Below are 15,293 nucleotides of genomic sequence, written 5' to 3'. Positions count from 1 at the left end.
TCTGAGGAGAAATGAATTAATGCAGAAAGGGGCGGGGTGCCACTCAGTCATCTAAGTGAAAAGGAAAAGGTCAGTGGAGCCGATGGGGCTCAGGTTGGATTGTTGACTCTGCCTTACTGCAGCAAAGAGGGCCAGACAACTGTCCAGCCCTGGGCACTGCCAGCCCCTTCCAGCTGCCGACAGCTCAGCACGAAGACATACATGCTTTCAGTACACAGATGGGTTTGCGTGTCAGCATGAGCTGGTTTTTAGCCCTTGCCTAGGACGGGCAGTCCATGACACAGTAATTTAATTATATTTGCCTCCCTCCGTGGCCCGCATATTTGAAGAGGTTTGGGGGGAATGGATCCGGCTGAGGAAAATTACCCTGCCGCTCTGGCACTGCCCCAGAGCTGAACTGCAGTACCATAAAGGGTCTTGCCATCCTGAATACAACCCAGGGCATCTGTCTGCACTGCAGGCTCTCTGGCCAGGCTGCCTGCTGACACATCTGGCAAAGCAGCCTCTGGAAGCATCCTTCTCCATCACAGGAAAGCCAGTAGGGGCAAAATAAGGGGACTCCGTACTCCCCTCGTCAAGACCAACTGGCGGTGGTTTTCACAATAACTAAGCCACATTAGCACAGATTCCAGTGTGTTAAAACAGAGATGATAAGCCCCATACCTTCACTGTCTCTCCAGCCTCAGTGACAGCTGTGATCCTGACTCCACAGAGTTCTTACAGCACATACATCCATGTGCGTCTACCCTGGAAATGACTGCTGGAGGGACTAAAAATGATTTTCCTTCCTCCCAAAAAACTTTTTCCCATTTCATAACTCATGTGCTCCTCAGTTGTTACGCATTGTGCCTGCACTTGCACCACACCCTAGAGACCTGCTTTTTCTTCCTAGCCATAAACCAGTGCTTTCTCGAATGAGATTCATCAGCTTGTCATGAAGTCTGAAGTCTTCACGGGCCACCTCCCCAGGTGCACTGTCCCAAGGAATTCTTTTTTGCCTATCACCATCTTCTCATCTCCACTTTTGAGGGGGAGAGGAGGCTCAGGGGGTGGGGGTCCTAGTCAACTGTATCAAGCCTTCTAGAGAAGAACATTCTTTGCCTCTCTTCCCAGCTCAGTACCAAGAACACATCCTCCTTGCTGGCTAATCTCTCCTGCATAATGATTGCAGTTCCTGCGAGAGAAAGGGAATTTTCTGGCACAGTTTGCCTCACACCAGCATAACACAGGCTGTTGCTTAAGAGTGGGGATCATTAGAGTCAGGCCATTATTGAAGGGGACCAGTCTCTAGGGGAACTAGCAGAAATTACCACTCCTTAATAGATGGAAACTCATTTGCTTGAAGCCCCTGCCCTCCTCTTCATTTCTCTGCATTCCCCACCTCCCCACTCTTCTCAGCTTTGAAGTTGAAAAGAGAAATAACTCCACCCTACCCAAGATGGAAAATATCTGCTAAATTAACTTGGTCAAGATAGAGCCTTTGCTGAAAGTATCTGTTCTTTTAGAATGTTTCTAGTGGGACTCCATAAGAAACCACCATAAGGAGGCACATTGTGATTAAATATGTGACAGAATTATAGCTAGGGCCACTCTGTTTCCTAAGAGAGGATTATTGACCCCATGGTTCAGAGTATGTCCCCAAGTCAGTACAAGCATTCCTGTGAGGAACTCATTGCTACACAACACTAGGAAAGGATGGGGAGATAGAACCAGGACTACAGACTGTTCTGCTTCTCCAGTGGTCTTCACGACCTTGGCAAAACTCTAATACAATTTAGCCTTTCCATGCTATAAAAATGGCCCAGCCATTAAAGGCTAGGCTTCCCTGTCCAGAGGCAAGTGTTATCTGTCTCACTGCCTTCCTGATTTAGAGAGAAGGGGAAGAGCACTTATGCAGCAAGGGTCCTTTTTGGCTGTCTGTACTGCCACCAAACCCACATGCCCTGGAACACTTAAAGCTGTAAAGAAAGGAAAGTCGCCTGGTTTCTCAGCTCTTAACTGGATGAAATCTGGAGTCGATCCCTGGGTCTCAGCATTGAGCATAAGTCAGAGATCTGGGGAAAGTCCTTCCTTTGCCCCTTGCAAAGGAACTGTTAGAGACTGCACAGACTTGCAAGTTTCACGGGCCACCAGTTACTTTGCCCTCCCATACATGGCACCCCTAGAGGAAAGCATTATGGTGACTCTGCTAGACTGACCAGAAATCTGGTCTTCATGATAATAGCAAGTCACATCCCATTGGGTTTATTCATCTTCTTCATAAATAAATTGGGGTAGTTCAACAAAATTCTCTAGTAAATTTAGAGGGTACTCTTAGCTATGTTCACACCCCTGACATTAGAAAGCATAAGCCTATACTCTGTCTCAATTTCCATTGTCATCCCAAGGTTAGCCAGCCTTGATAAAACCCCCATAATGTGAAGATGACATCTACCCAGAGTTGATACCTGCTTGAACAAGGAGGAGGGGCTAAGGAAAAGGAAAGCTATATGCTGACATAATGGACTTAAATAAGAAAAACGTGTAATGGGCCAACACTTCACTTTTGTTATAGTCATATTTCTCTGTAGCTTCAGAACTAAACTGATGTAGATATGTTTTGAAGTAACTGTGCCATGCCGTGAGTACCTTGTCCTTGTTTTCTTCTTCTTCTTTTTTTTTTTTCTTTTCTTTTTTTCCGGAGCTGGGGACCGAACCCAGGGCCTTGCACTTGCTAGGCAAGCGCTCTACCACTGAGCTAAATCCCCAACCCCCTTGTTTTCAAAAGGGGGGAAAGTAGTCTTCCTTTCCTTTGTCCCTCTAGCAGTCTCCCCCTATGTCTTTCTTTTCCTCCTTCCCTTCATACTCCAGACTTCCCTCTCTGTCCTTAAAGAGATGAATTGGAAGAATATGCTGTCATGTCAGAAGGAAGCCATTGTCAGTTCACACAAGCAGACACTAATAGGATAAAGTATTATCCGACTTCCTTTAAGTCCAGAAATTAAGTCTTCTTGGGGTGGTAATAGATTATCATTCGTAACCTCTGGCTGCCAGGCTGCAGGAATAGGCTGCTAGTGTCTGAGGCCTCCCTCTGCTCTGTATCTGAGCTCTTACAAGGATGCACTGAGCAGTCCTCCAGTCAGGACCAAAGGCTGACACTGCCTATGCAGCAAAGTCTATATAACTCATTCAATTTACCTATTGGGGGATGGGGGTCCTGAGTTGGAGCAGATGTCTGAATGGTATTAATGAGCCCAGACGAGTGGGTAGATAACGAAATCTAGACCTTGAAGACTGGGAAGAAGTAGCCTGAGGCCAGAAAACCAAACTTTGCCCAAGGAGCTGTGTGAAAGCAAGCCTGTCTCCTAGGCTTGCTGACTCACTTAGCAGGTGGAGTGACTTACCTAATGACTAAAATACCAGCAGCTCAGAGACAAGCAGGACTGGAGGTGAGACCTTAAAGGAAGTATAGGAGATTAGGAAGCTGCGGCGGAGAGGCAATAGCATACAAATGGAGGGAAGAAAAAAACCATCATTCTTGCACGGAAGGATCATTCAGGATTTCTTAAGCCCTATTGTGGAGATTATGAAAAAAAACCTGATGTATTAATTGAAGGCTGTCTTTATTAGTGGGCATATAAGAAGACAGATGGATACTAAAGAAACAAACATGAAGGACTGTTGTTACTATTTAATAATGTGACCATCGTAACTGCTCTAGTGCTGTAACTGGCTGAGTCTTACTGTGTCCCAGCAGTCCTCATACCTGGTGCTAGAGCGGCCTCTCATCTTAGTGCTTCCCAGATAGAGGTTCCAAGTTCTCGAGATGTTGCTGCCTTCTCAGGTGCTAACTGCTTTGACAAGACAGCTTCTCCAACATGTCCCTACAGGCCTAGGCCTACTCTCTGACTCACTACAAGTATTCATATGCAGTGAACTCAGTCATCATAATCTCTATAACACCTTCCCTCGTGGGTAAACACTGAACTGTGGTCCCCACTGCTTCCTTGGTGACTCTACCTTAATAGATAGAAACGAGGGAATGGATGGGCTCACAGCAGACCCAAGAAGGCTATCACAGTCCAGGTTAAGATACCATCTGAAGACTGCCATGCCTTCCCCAACAGTGGACAGACTGCAGGAGAAGGAACAGGACTCTTGTGAAAAGGTGTGGTTTGGCGCAAGTCCCAGCAGCAAAAATGCTGGCATGTACCAGTGGATAAAACCTATGATCACCCTTAAGACTAACTCTTGTTAGGAAAACAACATGCATTGGTTTCTGGCCTCCCTCGGAAAGCTGATCTTCTGTTTCTCATCTCCTCTGCCCCATGACGTCTGTGTCACACTAACAGCATCTGCCTGGTCCAACAGCATCCTGCTTACTAAATTAAAAAAAGAAATCTCCTTCTTCTTAACTGCACCTCAGGCCGGCCCTTCCTTGCCTGTGTGTCTTCCATGTAGCTTCATTTTTCTCTTACTCGCTAAAATCATGGTGCTCGTTCCCTTTCTTCAAGGGCCCAGTAGCTCTCTCTGTGCCAAGAGCCTTCTCCATCTTGGTGCTTCTTCCTTCCTATCTCCAGACCTGGTTAGGCTTTAAAATAAGGAAGCATTTCTCTCACTGACCTGGGTAATTTTGGTTCAGTTGCCCCTGATGGAGAACAACAGATACTTGAAGAGTCTAAGAAGCATGGCATCCTGTTAAAGACCAAGACCTCCTAGGTAGAAATGTCCTGTTCTTCCTCAGTTTCTACCTCACTATTAGCAGAAGCACCTTTACAGAGAAGGGATCCATTCCTAGACTAAGATAGTGCTGTGGGCCAGCTGAAAGTTACTTAGGTACAGAGCACAAAACCAAACACGACCACCTTTCCCTCTGTTTGGGCTTATAGGTAGCATTGTCTCCAGCTCACATAGACGCATTCTTTCTCCCTAGCATAGCGAAAGTAAGGAGACACAGGGTTGAAGAGTAGAGGTAATAATGGGCATTTATCTTTGGTCTGCATACTTACATCATAAATGACTGCCAACTGTAAAGTGCCCACTAGACAGCATCAGCCACACGCCAAGTGTGGGACACATATAGAAACTCAATGTTTACAGCAGCCTAGGAATAGGGAAGTACATACAAATGGATAGTCTTCATCGCTCTCTCCCCACCACCACCACCCCATGGATACACAGGGTGGAGGGGGACAATACTGACCGACTTTTTTAATTCCTTAAACATACTCAAGATGTAATTTACTTGTTTTAATTTAAAGCAAAGATGGAAACAATCCAGTGTCCAGACTATTCTTGCCCTGCAGAGGAGAGGGTGCTTTCTAAGTGGATAGAAAGCAGTCACTTTGAGCCAAAGGCTGCCTTGCAGTTTAGCATGGACAGTGCCTGTGTTGGGCCAGCAGAGGAGATGAAATCAGACCCAAGTGTTCTCCCCCTTTCTCTTTAATTTTAAGCCCTTGCTGCCTTGGTGCACTGAAATGTTAGACCATCAGTTGTGAGCTCTACCCTCTTGAGTTAGAAAGCTTGGAGTACAGTCCCTAGCCATCAGCCAGTGATGGAAGCCAGAGGCCGTTGACTCTGCATGTTGCTCAGCCCAGGTTGCTGGCCTCGGTACATGTTAAATAGTCATGATAAAGCTAATGTCTCTATGCCTTAGAGACTAACCTGTCTACCTTCATTGATAATGGGGTGCGGCATTACACCAGAGGGTGATAAGCAGTCCTGGAGTAGATTATCGAAATGGTAACCACAGTGTGGCATTTAAAGAACTAAGTGGCTCATCAGGTGAAGGCACTCATTACTAAGCCTCGGCACACACGAGGGAGGAAGGAACCAGCTCCCACAAGTTGTCCTCTGAAAGCCACACACACTCCACCCCCACCTCGTAAACAGATGTAGACAGTTTATAAGAGCCAAGGTAAGGCAGGGTACAGTAGAGGAGAGGAACCACGGCCCTGTTCTCCATCCCAGTCTCATCATTATTGGGCCAAAGGCAGACACCACTCCCTGTGGAGACAGCATCTAATCGGAGCTTTAAGGCCGGTTCAGCATCTGCTTTGCAGAGCTCTCCAGCCTATGGCTGCGAGGAAGCGAGTCCTCTTTCTCACTGGAAACACCATCTTCCTACTTCCATCTCTCCTCTGTAGCTTTCACCTTCTGTGGGATTCTGCAGTTTCTGTCTGCCGCTGGGCCTATGAGTCCAGTGCTCAATGTGCACTCCTGAGACTCTAACTCCCTATGCATAGATGGGGCTCCTGTTGTCAGACCTTACAGGGTAGCTGAGCTGACTGGGGTGGAAGAGAACACAAAAGTATCAGTAGGAAGTCCCATTTTAGTTGCATATTAGTAAGGGGGAAAGCACATTTGGCTAGGAAGTCAAGCGATTCCAGTTCTAGTCTCACCTCTTCCATTGTCAGTGTGACCTTGGATATGTCTTTCCATTTCTGTGGCACTCAGTTTCCTTGACTAGAAAATATTTTTAAAAATTAGGCTAAGTAATTGTCATGACCTTAAAAATTCTATAATGAAAATTCTATATACTCAGCTGCAGTCTCTCCTCTAATGTGTTGCTATAACTACCCCTGAAGAGCTACCAACCCACGTTCCATTCCCAGGTAACCAGCCGTACAGCTTGGCCAGGCTTGAGAATGAGTCATTAACGCAGCCTTAGAGCCTCACTTCAGTGCTCTTCCGAAAAAATGTCCCAAGCTCCTGCTTAAGGGACCCCAGCTGCATGGCCATAGAGAGCCACCTCTTATCTGCCAGGCCAGCAGATAAGCCTCCTGGGGAAAGAGCTGCACTTGAAATGCCAAGGACACTTTTGCCTAGTGCCCCCTTAGTTTCCCACCCTCATCCCTTCAGGTTCCAAGAGCAGACAGCATATGCTCATTCTTAGGACAAAGGCATTCCTCCTTAGTTAGGATTCTTCCCATTTCTCTTCCTCTATCCTCAGACCTTTGTTTAGCCCAAGACCCTTTGTCATTGCAGTTACTGCATAATTTCTGACTTCCCAGACAGCTGTCAAAAAAGAAGGGGATGTTAGGAAATCAGAAATCCGAGCCCCACCTTGTGCTGAGGCAGCAACTTCATCCCCACTTGCCTCAGAATGCATACCCAGGAAGCTGTCCCCAGCAGCCTGAGTTGTGTCCTGTGGCACTAGGAAACACAGTCATTTCTTGGATTTTCATCTGATCCTAGGCCAAGTCCCACCCCTTGCTCTGCTGCAGTTTTCTTTATTAGGAATACATAGTAAAAGAAGGACAGGGAGAACCAACGATTGTTGCCTGCATTTTAAGTGCATACCAGTGTGTATGTGCTGCCATAGGCACAGAAGTGATCTGTATACCTAGGAAGATTTGAAATTGGCCATTTCTTAGCCAGCTGCTGCAAAGTGCTGCCTGCCTCTTTCCCTTCTCAGTGCCAGATAGATCGCACCCACTCAGTCCTCATTCCCTGCATTATTTAAGTGTGTATAAATACGCACTTAAGAAACACGAGGTCCTTGTTCATGGAACCTCCCTGGGAGTCATTGCTCTGTGAACCTCCAGAGCCAGACCCCCACCTCCTCCAAACCACATCTGACTATTGAGCAACACTGCTTATTGAGACTTGCAGCCAAACTACATTGCTGCGTCCCTCTTACTCCAAGCCTCCCAGGGTCCTTGGGTTGAGCGGCCATCGGTTCTGCTGAGGTGGCCGTTCACTTCTGGCCAGGTCCCAGGAGCTGAAGCTGACCCATTTCCCCTGCCTTTTCCAGGGCATGGAGAATTTGGTTATATCCCCAACAAAGCCAGGGACTAACACACTTAGCTTGTGGAAGATGCACTGGAGTCGAAGTGCATTTATTTAAACTAAAGAAAGGTGGTTGACAGCTTTTAGCATTTTCCCACACTTAAAAGAAAATTAACATTGTCTCCCTCCCCCACGCAGTGCCTCTTCCCTCCCCACCCCCTTCATTTAAATATAAATGACTCGGTCAATGCTTATAAGACTGTATAGGTTCAGAATCTTATTCAATTTAACCCTTTGGGGACATTGAATTAAAAATTGAACAATATTTATTAAAATACAAAAATACACTTTTCTCACATTACAATCAGTGTTCTTTTGTTGGCATCCCCCACCCGTACCACCCCATTTCAAATCTGAACCCTTTTATTTCCTCTTAAAGCTAAAGTAATAACTGAAAGTTACATCATTAAATGGACCAGAATAACAGATCTTGCCCCTGCTTGTAACTACTGGAGGTAGGCCTAGGGGAGGGAAGCTTCCCACCTTGATGCCCCATTCAACAGAACTCCATGCCCAACTCATTTGTCTGTTCCCCTTGTCAGTTTTGTTGTAGCATGCCCCACACACACACACAAAACATCCTGGTTGGCAAAGGCTTCTTTAAATGGAGCCTGTGCCCTTTTTAGCTCTCCTTTTCCCCTCTCGACTCATGTTCTGCCCCCACTCTATCACCACAACTAGTTGGCATCAGCTGTAATAATCCCTAATGAATCAGCATTTAGAATGAATAGTCACCAAATCGTAAGCATGAGAAAAGCTTCCACTCCCCCAAGTCCCCATCCCCAGCCTATCCTCCTTTCCCACCTTAAAACAAGCAAGATCTTTTTTGAAAAATCATAAAATGTCATCATTGTCTACAATCATTTGTCAGATACCCGGAACAACAGGTGGACACGGCACAATGCTGATTTATGGCCTCCCTCCTGTGAATCATCCCCTCTGCTGCTCTGCTTCCCTTCTTCCCGGTGCCGCACCCCCTTCAGGCCGCCTCCTCCCGGGAAACCCTGAATAGACACATGCCTTGCAGAGTGGGTTATGCCCAACTGCAGGAATCTGGTGCAATGTGAAAGCATTTGACTGAGAGCTACGCCAGCTCCTCTCCTTCCAGGCTGTCCTGAGCACTGTCAGGGGAGACACATGCCAGTCTTAAGCACAAACCCAGAGGACTTGTGCACATGTACAAAGAAACAGCCCCTGTAAGGATTAGTTGGAATTTTGGTGGTTTTCCTACTTAAAATAATATTTACAGATCTATCTTCCCCACTGTCTCTGAAGGAAAAAAATATTGCCTCTCAACCTTTTGGCACAGTACAAATTTGTGATGCTTTTTTAAAATTATTTTTTTAATAAGATAGATCTGTAAAGACAGCTCTCAGCTTAAGAAAGATGTCTGTAGAAATGGTATTCCTAGATCCTGTGAAGCATCTTCTAAAAATTGACAGATGCAGTCTATCCTTCCTCCCCCCAGCAGCCCACACCCTGCCACTTTAGGGGTGTTGGTTGTTTTAGTTTGTTTTGTCTTAGCCGTTTCCACCTTCCACCAGTTGACTTGAGGCTCCTACCCACAGCATTGCCAAGATTCCCTTCCCTCCCCCTTTAAATAGAACTTACAAGTTAGAAAATAGTTTTGTTTTGATTTTTTTTGTTTTTAAATTTTAATATAATCTTTTTTAACCAGCCCATAGATTTAATATATAAGCATATACAAGAAAAAGTCTCTCCCCACTCTGTACAAAAGTTGCTCTTTTTGTGCATTCTATTGCATTTTATAAGTTTTTGAGGGAGGGGGAGTCATATTTGAGTTTCCTGTACCTTGTCCTTGGTATGGGTCTGAATTATATAAGGTTCAGAGATAGTGGTGACTGTGGGGTGCAGAGAGTTCCCCAGGCTGTTTTCTGTCCAGTGGGCCCCATGTGCTGGTTTGTAGGTGTTGTAGTTAATATGGTCATGTATTGTGGGCAGCACTACTGCCCCCTCACCTGATACACCGGACGGAGCTGCTGTTGCTGCTGCAGATGCTGCTGCTGGGATGTCTTCATCCACCTGGATAATCTCTACTGTCCTAGCAGCTGTGACCGTACTCCGCTGCTGGTGCCGCTTGCGAAGTTTATAGAAGACAATCAACATGGCAGCAGCTAGGAGAGTCACTGCCACAAAGCAGCCAATGATGATCTTGGTGGTCTTCATGACTTCATCCAGACTGGTCTGCATCTTGTCAGTGGTGTCTGTCGAGGGTACTGGCACCTGCTTGGGCACACGGGTGGTCTGAATGAGCACCGTGGTGGAGGTGGTATATGCCGGCTGGTAACCAGTGGACGTGGTGGGAACAGGCTTGTATTTCCGTGTTATGTCCTCAGGTGATATCTCTGTGGTCTCCACTGTTACAGTGGTGAAGAAGCTGAAGTTGGGGGTATTGAGCTCGGCCGAGCTCACATTGAGGTAGGCCGAGGCATTGGAGTTGCCTGCCACGTTGGTCACCATGCATGTGTATACTCCAGTGTCTATGAGCAGCACACGAGAAAAGTTCAAGGTGCCATCATTGAGAACGGAGATCCGTGGGTGCCGGGAGGCGTGGCTGAGCACTGTCCCATTGGGCAGCAACCACTTCACAGAGGACATAGGGGGAGTCCGACACTTCAGTTCTGCCATCCGATCCTCAGAGATATTGAGGTCCCGGGGTGCATCCATGATGAAGGGGGCAGAGCACTGAAAGGAGGCCTGGTCCACCTCTACCAGGTAGCGGCCTCGCATATGCATGGGAGCGTGACAGCGGCCACAGCAAGTAGAATTGGTGGGTATATACTCCCGAAGCCACCAAGCCAGCCACAGAATATCACAATCACAGTTCCAAGGATTGTGGTGTAGGTGCAACTCCACTAGGTATCTCAGGGGAGTGAAGAGGTCATGGGGCAAAGATGAGAGGTTATTGTGGGCTAAGTTGAGTTCCACAAGGGAAGCCAGTCCATCAAAAGCATTCCGCTCAATCAGGCTGACCTGTGAGTTCATCACCCACAGTTTTTTGAGGGAGCTTAGGCCATGGAAGGACCCAGGCCTGATCTCAGGAAAGTGGTTCCCTGACATCTCAAGCTCCTCTAGCCCCACCAGGGGTGTAAGATTGGGCATGTCCTTAATGTTACACATGCCCAAGTTCAGGTACTTGAGGTTGAACAGCCCCTCAAAAGCCCCCTCAGAGATATACTCCAGCTTCTTGAGTTCCCCCAAGTCCAGACGCATGAGGGAGGGCACCCGGTTGAAGGCATAAGAGGGGATGCTCTCAATAGGGTTGTTTCGAAGCCAGAGCTCCCGCAGTTTGGACAGGTACTCAAAGGCCCCACTGGGGATGACAGTCAGCCAGTTGTCAAACAGTTCCAAGGTGTTGAGGCTGGCGAGGCCATTGAAGGCCCCCACCTCGATCTGCCTGATGGCGTTCCTGCCCAGCTGCAGGACCTCCAGGTGGTGGAGGTGCCTGAAGGTGTCGGCCTGAATCATCTGGATGTTGTTTTCCATGAGGTTGAGATACCGGGTGTTGGAAGGAATACCCTGCGGGACCTCAGAGAGTCCCCGGCGGGTGCACACCACCTTGCTGAACTGGTTACTGCAGGAACAGACGGAGGGGCAGTTCTGGGGCCCAGCTGAAGCGGCAGCAGCGATGGCTGCACACAGAATCCACACTTGCGCCGTGAGGTAGACGACGGGAAGCAGGACGGCATTCCAGGTGTGGTGCACAGTTACCTGCCACAAGAGCTTCATGGTGTGGCACGTTCATAATTCACCATCGCCTGGGATTTTGGCTTGGAAAAGAGAACCAGCCTTACCCCGGCTTAAGTGAGCTAGGAGCTCCTCTTTCCATCTGGAGAAGGAGGTGGGGAGGGGGCGATTAGAGACAAGCAGATCGGCCTAGAAAAACCCTGTGAAACTACAGAGCGGCCCCTCATCTACTAGCCCACCCTCAAGGCCAGCCCATAGAAAGCTAAGACTCTCTCCCACGTTGCAACCATCCCCACCCAATTTGCTGTCACCTACCTCGGAAGGAAAGCAGGAAAGAATCAGCGCTGTGTCCTTAAGCTTTCTCCACGAGAGCCGGGCTCATCGCTCCCATTCTGACTTTAGTTTTAATTAACAAAGGGGGAAGTAGTGGGGGCAGGGAGGGCAGAGGGGAGGGGAGGGAAGGGGTGGGGGAGACAAAATGGCTTCTAGTAAATCCGGAGCCGGCGAAGCCGGGGAGTTGAGGCGCGCCAGGGAGAGCCGAGGCCCGGCGGGCTATGCAGGTGCATGCCCCCCCGAGAGCCCGAGGAGCGGCGCCACCAGCGCTTCCCTGCTTTGTCCTTGGACCCTGGCACCGGCTTGCTCCAGCCGCTGGAGAAGGCGCTTCATCCCCAAAGTGTGTCTCCGGGGCCCCCAGCCCTCTCCCTGGGCCGCCGCGGGGGATGGGGTTGCGGGGGCGCTCCCGAAGCCGCCCAGGCCGCGCTCGCTGGTTGCTGCGCTGCTCTCCACTCCGTTTTCCCGGCGTCGGCCGCCCGGAGCTGGCGGCAGCTGATTGCAGTCGTGAGCTCGCGGGGCTGCGAGAGTTAAGAGGTGTTCGCTGCGCCTTCACCCTCCCTAGGCACACACCCCCTTTTCTCTTCGCCTCTTCTCCGAAGGGTTAAAAAGACCAAAACTGGGCTCAGTTCTCCAGTCCCGCCGTCTGCTGGCGCGAGCAGCAGTAATCCGTCCGGCCCCAGAGGGGCAGCGGCGTGGACGTGGCGCTGGGACCCGGTCCGCGAACGGAGGGCGCGCAGCGCCGCGGTCGCGCCCCACACCGCAGGCCCCTTCAGAGAGTCCGGGGGCGGGCGCGGGTCCGGCGGCGGCGGCGGCCGCAGCCCCGGCAGCGCGCAAGCGCCGCCGCCGCCCGCCACCGCTGGGCTCCCGGCGCGCCGCCGGCCCCGGCTTTGTGCGGAGAGTGCGAGTTCGCCACTGGGGCTCCCGGAGCCTTCAGCAGCCGAGCTGCCAGCGGGCTGCTGCGGCAGCCAGAGCGCTGGCGACGGCGGCGTGAGCAGTGGGGGTAGCGCCTGCGGGAAACGCTCCGAAGCCCGTGAACATGGTCCCCACTGGCTAGCGGCGGCGGTGGCAGCAGCGGGGCCCCTGCGCTCGGCGCCCACCGTCTCCTCCTCGCGCCGGGCTCGCGGTGTTGCAGGCGGCAGCCACGCAGACTGCTCTCTCATCCTTTTGTCCTTCAGTCAGAACGTGAATGTACTGCTGACGCATACTGTTCTAGGGAGAAGATTAGCGTGATGCAGTGCTCTTATGTATTAACACCGCTCTCCCTCTGCCGCTTGCCCTCAAGGGGTTAACGCCGCGCCTTCCAGCGCGCGCCGGACCGCGCCGCGCAGCCCCGAGTCGCGGAAGGCTGCCTGCCTTCCTCTCTTCTTCCTTCCCTCCTTCCTCCCTTCCTTCCTTCTTTCTCCCCATCCCCCTCCCCCCTCCCCTCCAGCTTCCTCCCCACCCCCTCTAGACTATCGGAGCGGCCCAAGCGGGCAAGCGGGCGAGCGAGTCGGAGTGAGCGTCAAGTGAGGGGCTGCGCGCTAGTCTCAGGCGTTCGCAGCTATTTTGGTCAGGTCGGAGCGAGCGGCTGGTTGGCCGCTGATAGGCTGGAGCGGTGCGGGGCTGCAGCGGGAGACTGCGCGGTCCCCACCTGGGCCATCCAGCACCCTCCGGCCCTGGACTGCTGGGCTCAGGGGTGCGCCGGCCCTGGTTGGGGCTGCAGCAGTTGGCCGGCCTCCTGCGAGCGCCCGCGTCATCCGCACCCCCGCTGAATGCTGACGGGGTGCCTGGCTGCGCGGCCAGAGTTTGGATCTGCAGGATGGTGGGGACCCAGAGGCAGGCAGCCGAGTCGACGCAAGGGCTGCGTTGAGTCAGAAGACCCCGAGCTTGAGCTTCGCCCTTACTCGGTGCCTGTCCTTCCAGTCCTCTCCCTCTCACACTTTCTTGCCCCCCTTCCCCTCTCCCACAGTAACTAGGACTTTAAATGATAGTTTTCTTAATGAGGATTGTGGGGGCGGGAAACAGTGGAAAAAAAGACCAAATTCAAGGAGCTGGGGGAATGACAACCTGGGGAGGATTAAGGTGAGCTCCCGGAACTCATCATGATGCAACCTATGGTTCATTCATGGAGTTGCATGCAGCCTTGTCACACTGTTGCCCCCTTTCCCTCCCATGTGTGCGGGGACCAGTAAGGTGATTTATGCCTTCTGCCCCTTGAGCTGCACCAACCTCTCTCTGGGAGTCCCTCAGCAGCTTGCTGGAAGGGAGTTCTGGCTTTGACAGGCTAATGTAAAAGCATAGGTCAGCATTTGCCAACTCATTTCCTCCATAAAAGAGCCTCTTTTCTCGGCGTGCGAGGGTGAAACAATCTCTAGACTAGCACTGTGATGTAGATCCAGTAGAGTCTGGCTTGGGCTTACTCTCCCCTCCATCCAGCCTCCTCCCCTCCTCACTCCTTACAGGCCCGTTATCTAACAAGTGTATTTGTTTAACCCCATTATCCCCAGGTGGGCTGTTGCTTACGAATTAGGAAGCCCAGGATTTCCCAGCTTCCTAAACTCTACCACAACCATAATCTCATTATTATCTGCTGCTTCAAAACCTAAACCTTCTTGAAGTCCTAGAAAGTTGCAGTGTCCGAAACTTAGTATTCCTGTCCTTCATCAAGTCCTTGAAGTTTACATTTGCTGTCAAGGAAATCATTAACAGATGATATTTTTGAGCCCTTTCTTTATGATTCATTTTATGAATGGGTAAAATAAATGTGAGTGACTGGAGTCACACACATATAATAAGTTGTAGCACCAGGATTTGAACTCTGACTGGTCTCACACAGATTAGTGTGGAAATAATTCCTCAGAGTATTCTTACAGAGTAATGCAGTCAGATTTTACCCTCCACTTGCCTGTTCTTGTTAGGCTGTTTGTGTGCCCACCATACTAAGTAAGAACCTATATGTGACTGCTCTGGTGAAGTGACTGCCCCCTATTGTCTCCATTTCCCGGTGAAGGCACTTAGTGCCAGCAAGCAGTAACTTGCTTACTTTACTGTCCTGCTGCCAGATAGTGACATTCAGCTTTTCCAGTCAGTCTTCAATTCATGAGACCAGTGATTTCATCCCTAACAATATCCACTGTATCTACTGCATGGGCCAGTGGTAGAGGCAAGGTTGGGGAGAGACTGTACATTCAGTGAAGAATATATGATAAATCAGAAAGAACATGCCACAAAGGACTGAGGAAATAAGTCCCGTAAACTTGTGTCACTTGTGATGAGAAATCCAGGGGAGAGATGAAAAACAGGTAAGTCATGCCATCATGCTAAGGTCTAATTCCATTTGACTCTGTAGTGGCTTTTTCCTTGGAGACAGGGAGGGTTTTTGTTTTAAAGCCTAGACTGATCTTGAACTCATGGTGATCCTCTAGCCTCAGCCTTTCAACTTCTGGAATTCCAGGCATGTACCTCCAAGTCCCTGCAATCCTTTGAACTCCCCATTAAAAAGC

General features: G+C 49.9%; 2 protein-coding genes across 2 annotated transcripts in view; one reads left to right on the top strand and one right to left on the bottom strand.

Moving 5' to 3' along the window:
* Snd1 (staphylococcal nuclease and tudor domain containing 1) overlaps positions 1 to 15,293 on the top strand; it is a 396,722-nt gene that overhangs the window by 327,873 nt on the left and 53,556 nt on the right. The window lies entirely within an intron of this gene.
* Positions 7,968 to 12,569, bottom strand: Lrrc4 (leucine rich repeat containing 4). The gene is made up of 2 exons (XM_032906853.1): positions 11,794 to 12,569; positions 7,968 to 11,620 (listed from the first exon to the last, which is right to left on the bottom strand). Exon 2 carries the CDS (start codon positions 11,518 to 11,520, stop codon positions 9,562 to 9,564), a length of 1,959 nt encoding a protein of 652 aa, XP_032762744.1. The 5' UTR covers positions 11,521 to 11,620; positions 11,794 to 12,569; the 3' UTR covers positions 7,968 to 9,561.

Source organism: Rattus rattus, chromosome 6, assembly GCF_011064425.1.
Source record: "Rattus rattus isolate New Zealand chromosome 6, Rrattus_CSIRO_v1, whole genome shotgun sequence".
Lineage (NCBI taxonomy): Eukaryota > Metazoa > Chordata > Mammalia > Rodentia > Muridae > Rattus > Rattus rattus.
This window is presented reverse-complemented; position numbering and strand designations above follow the sequence as displayed.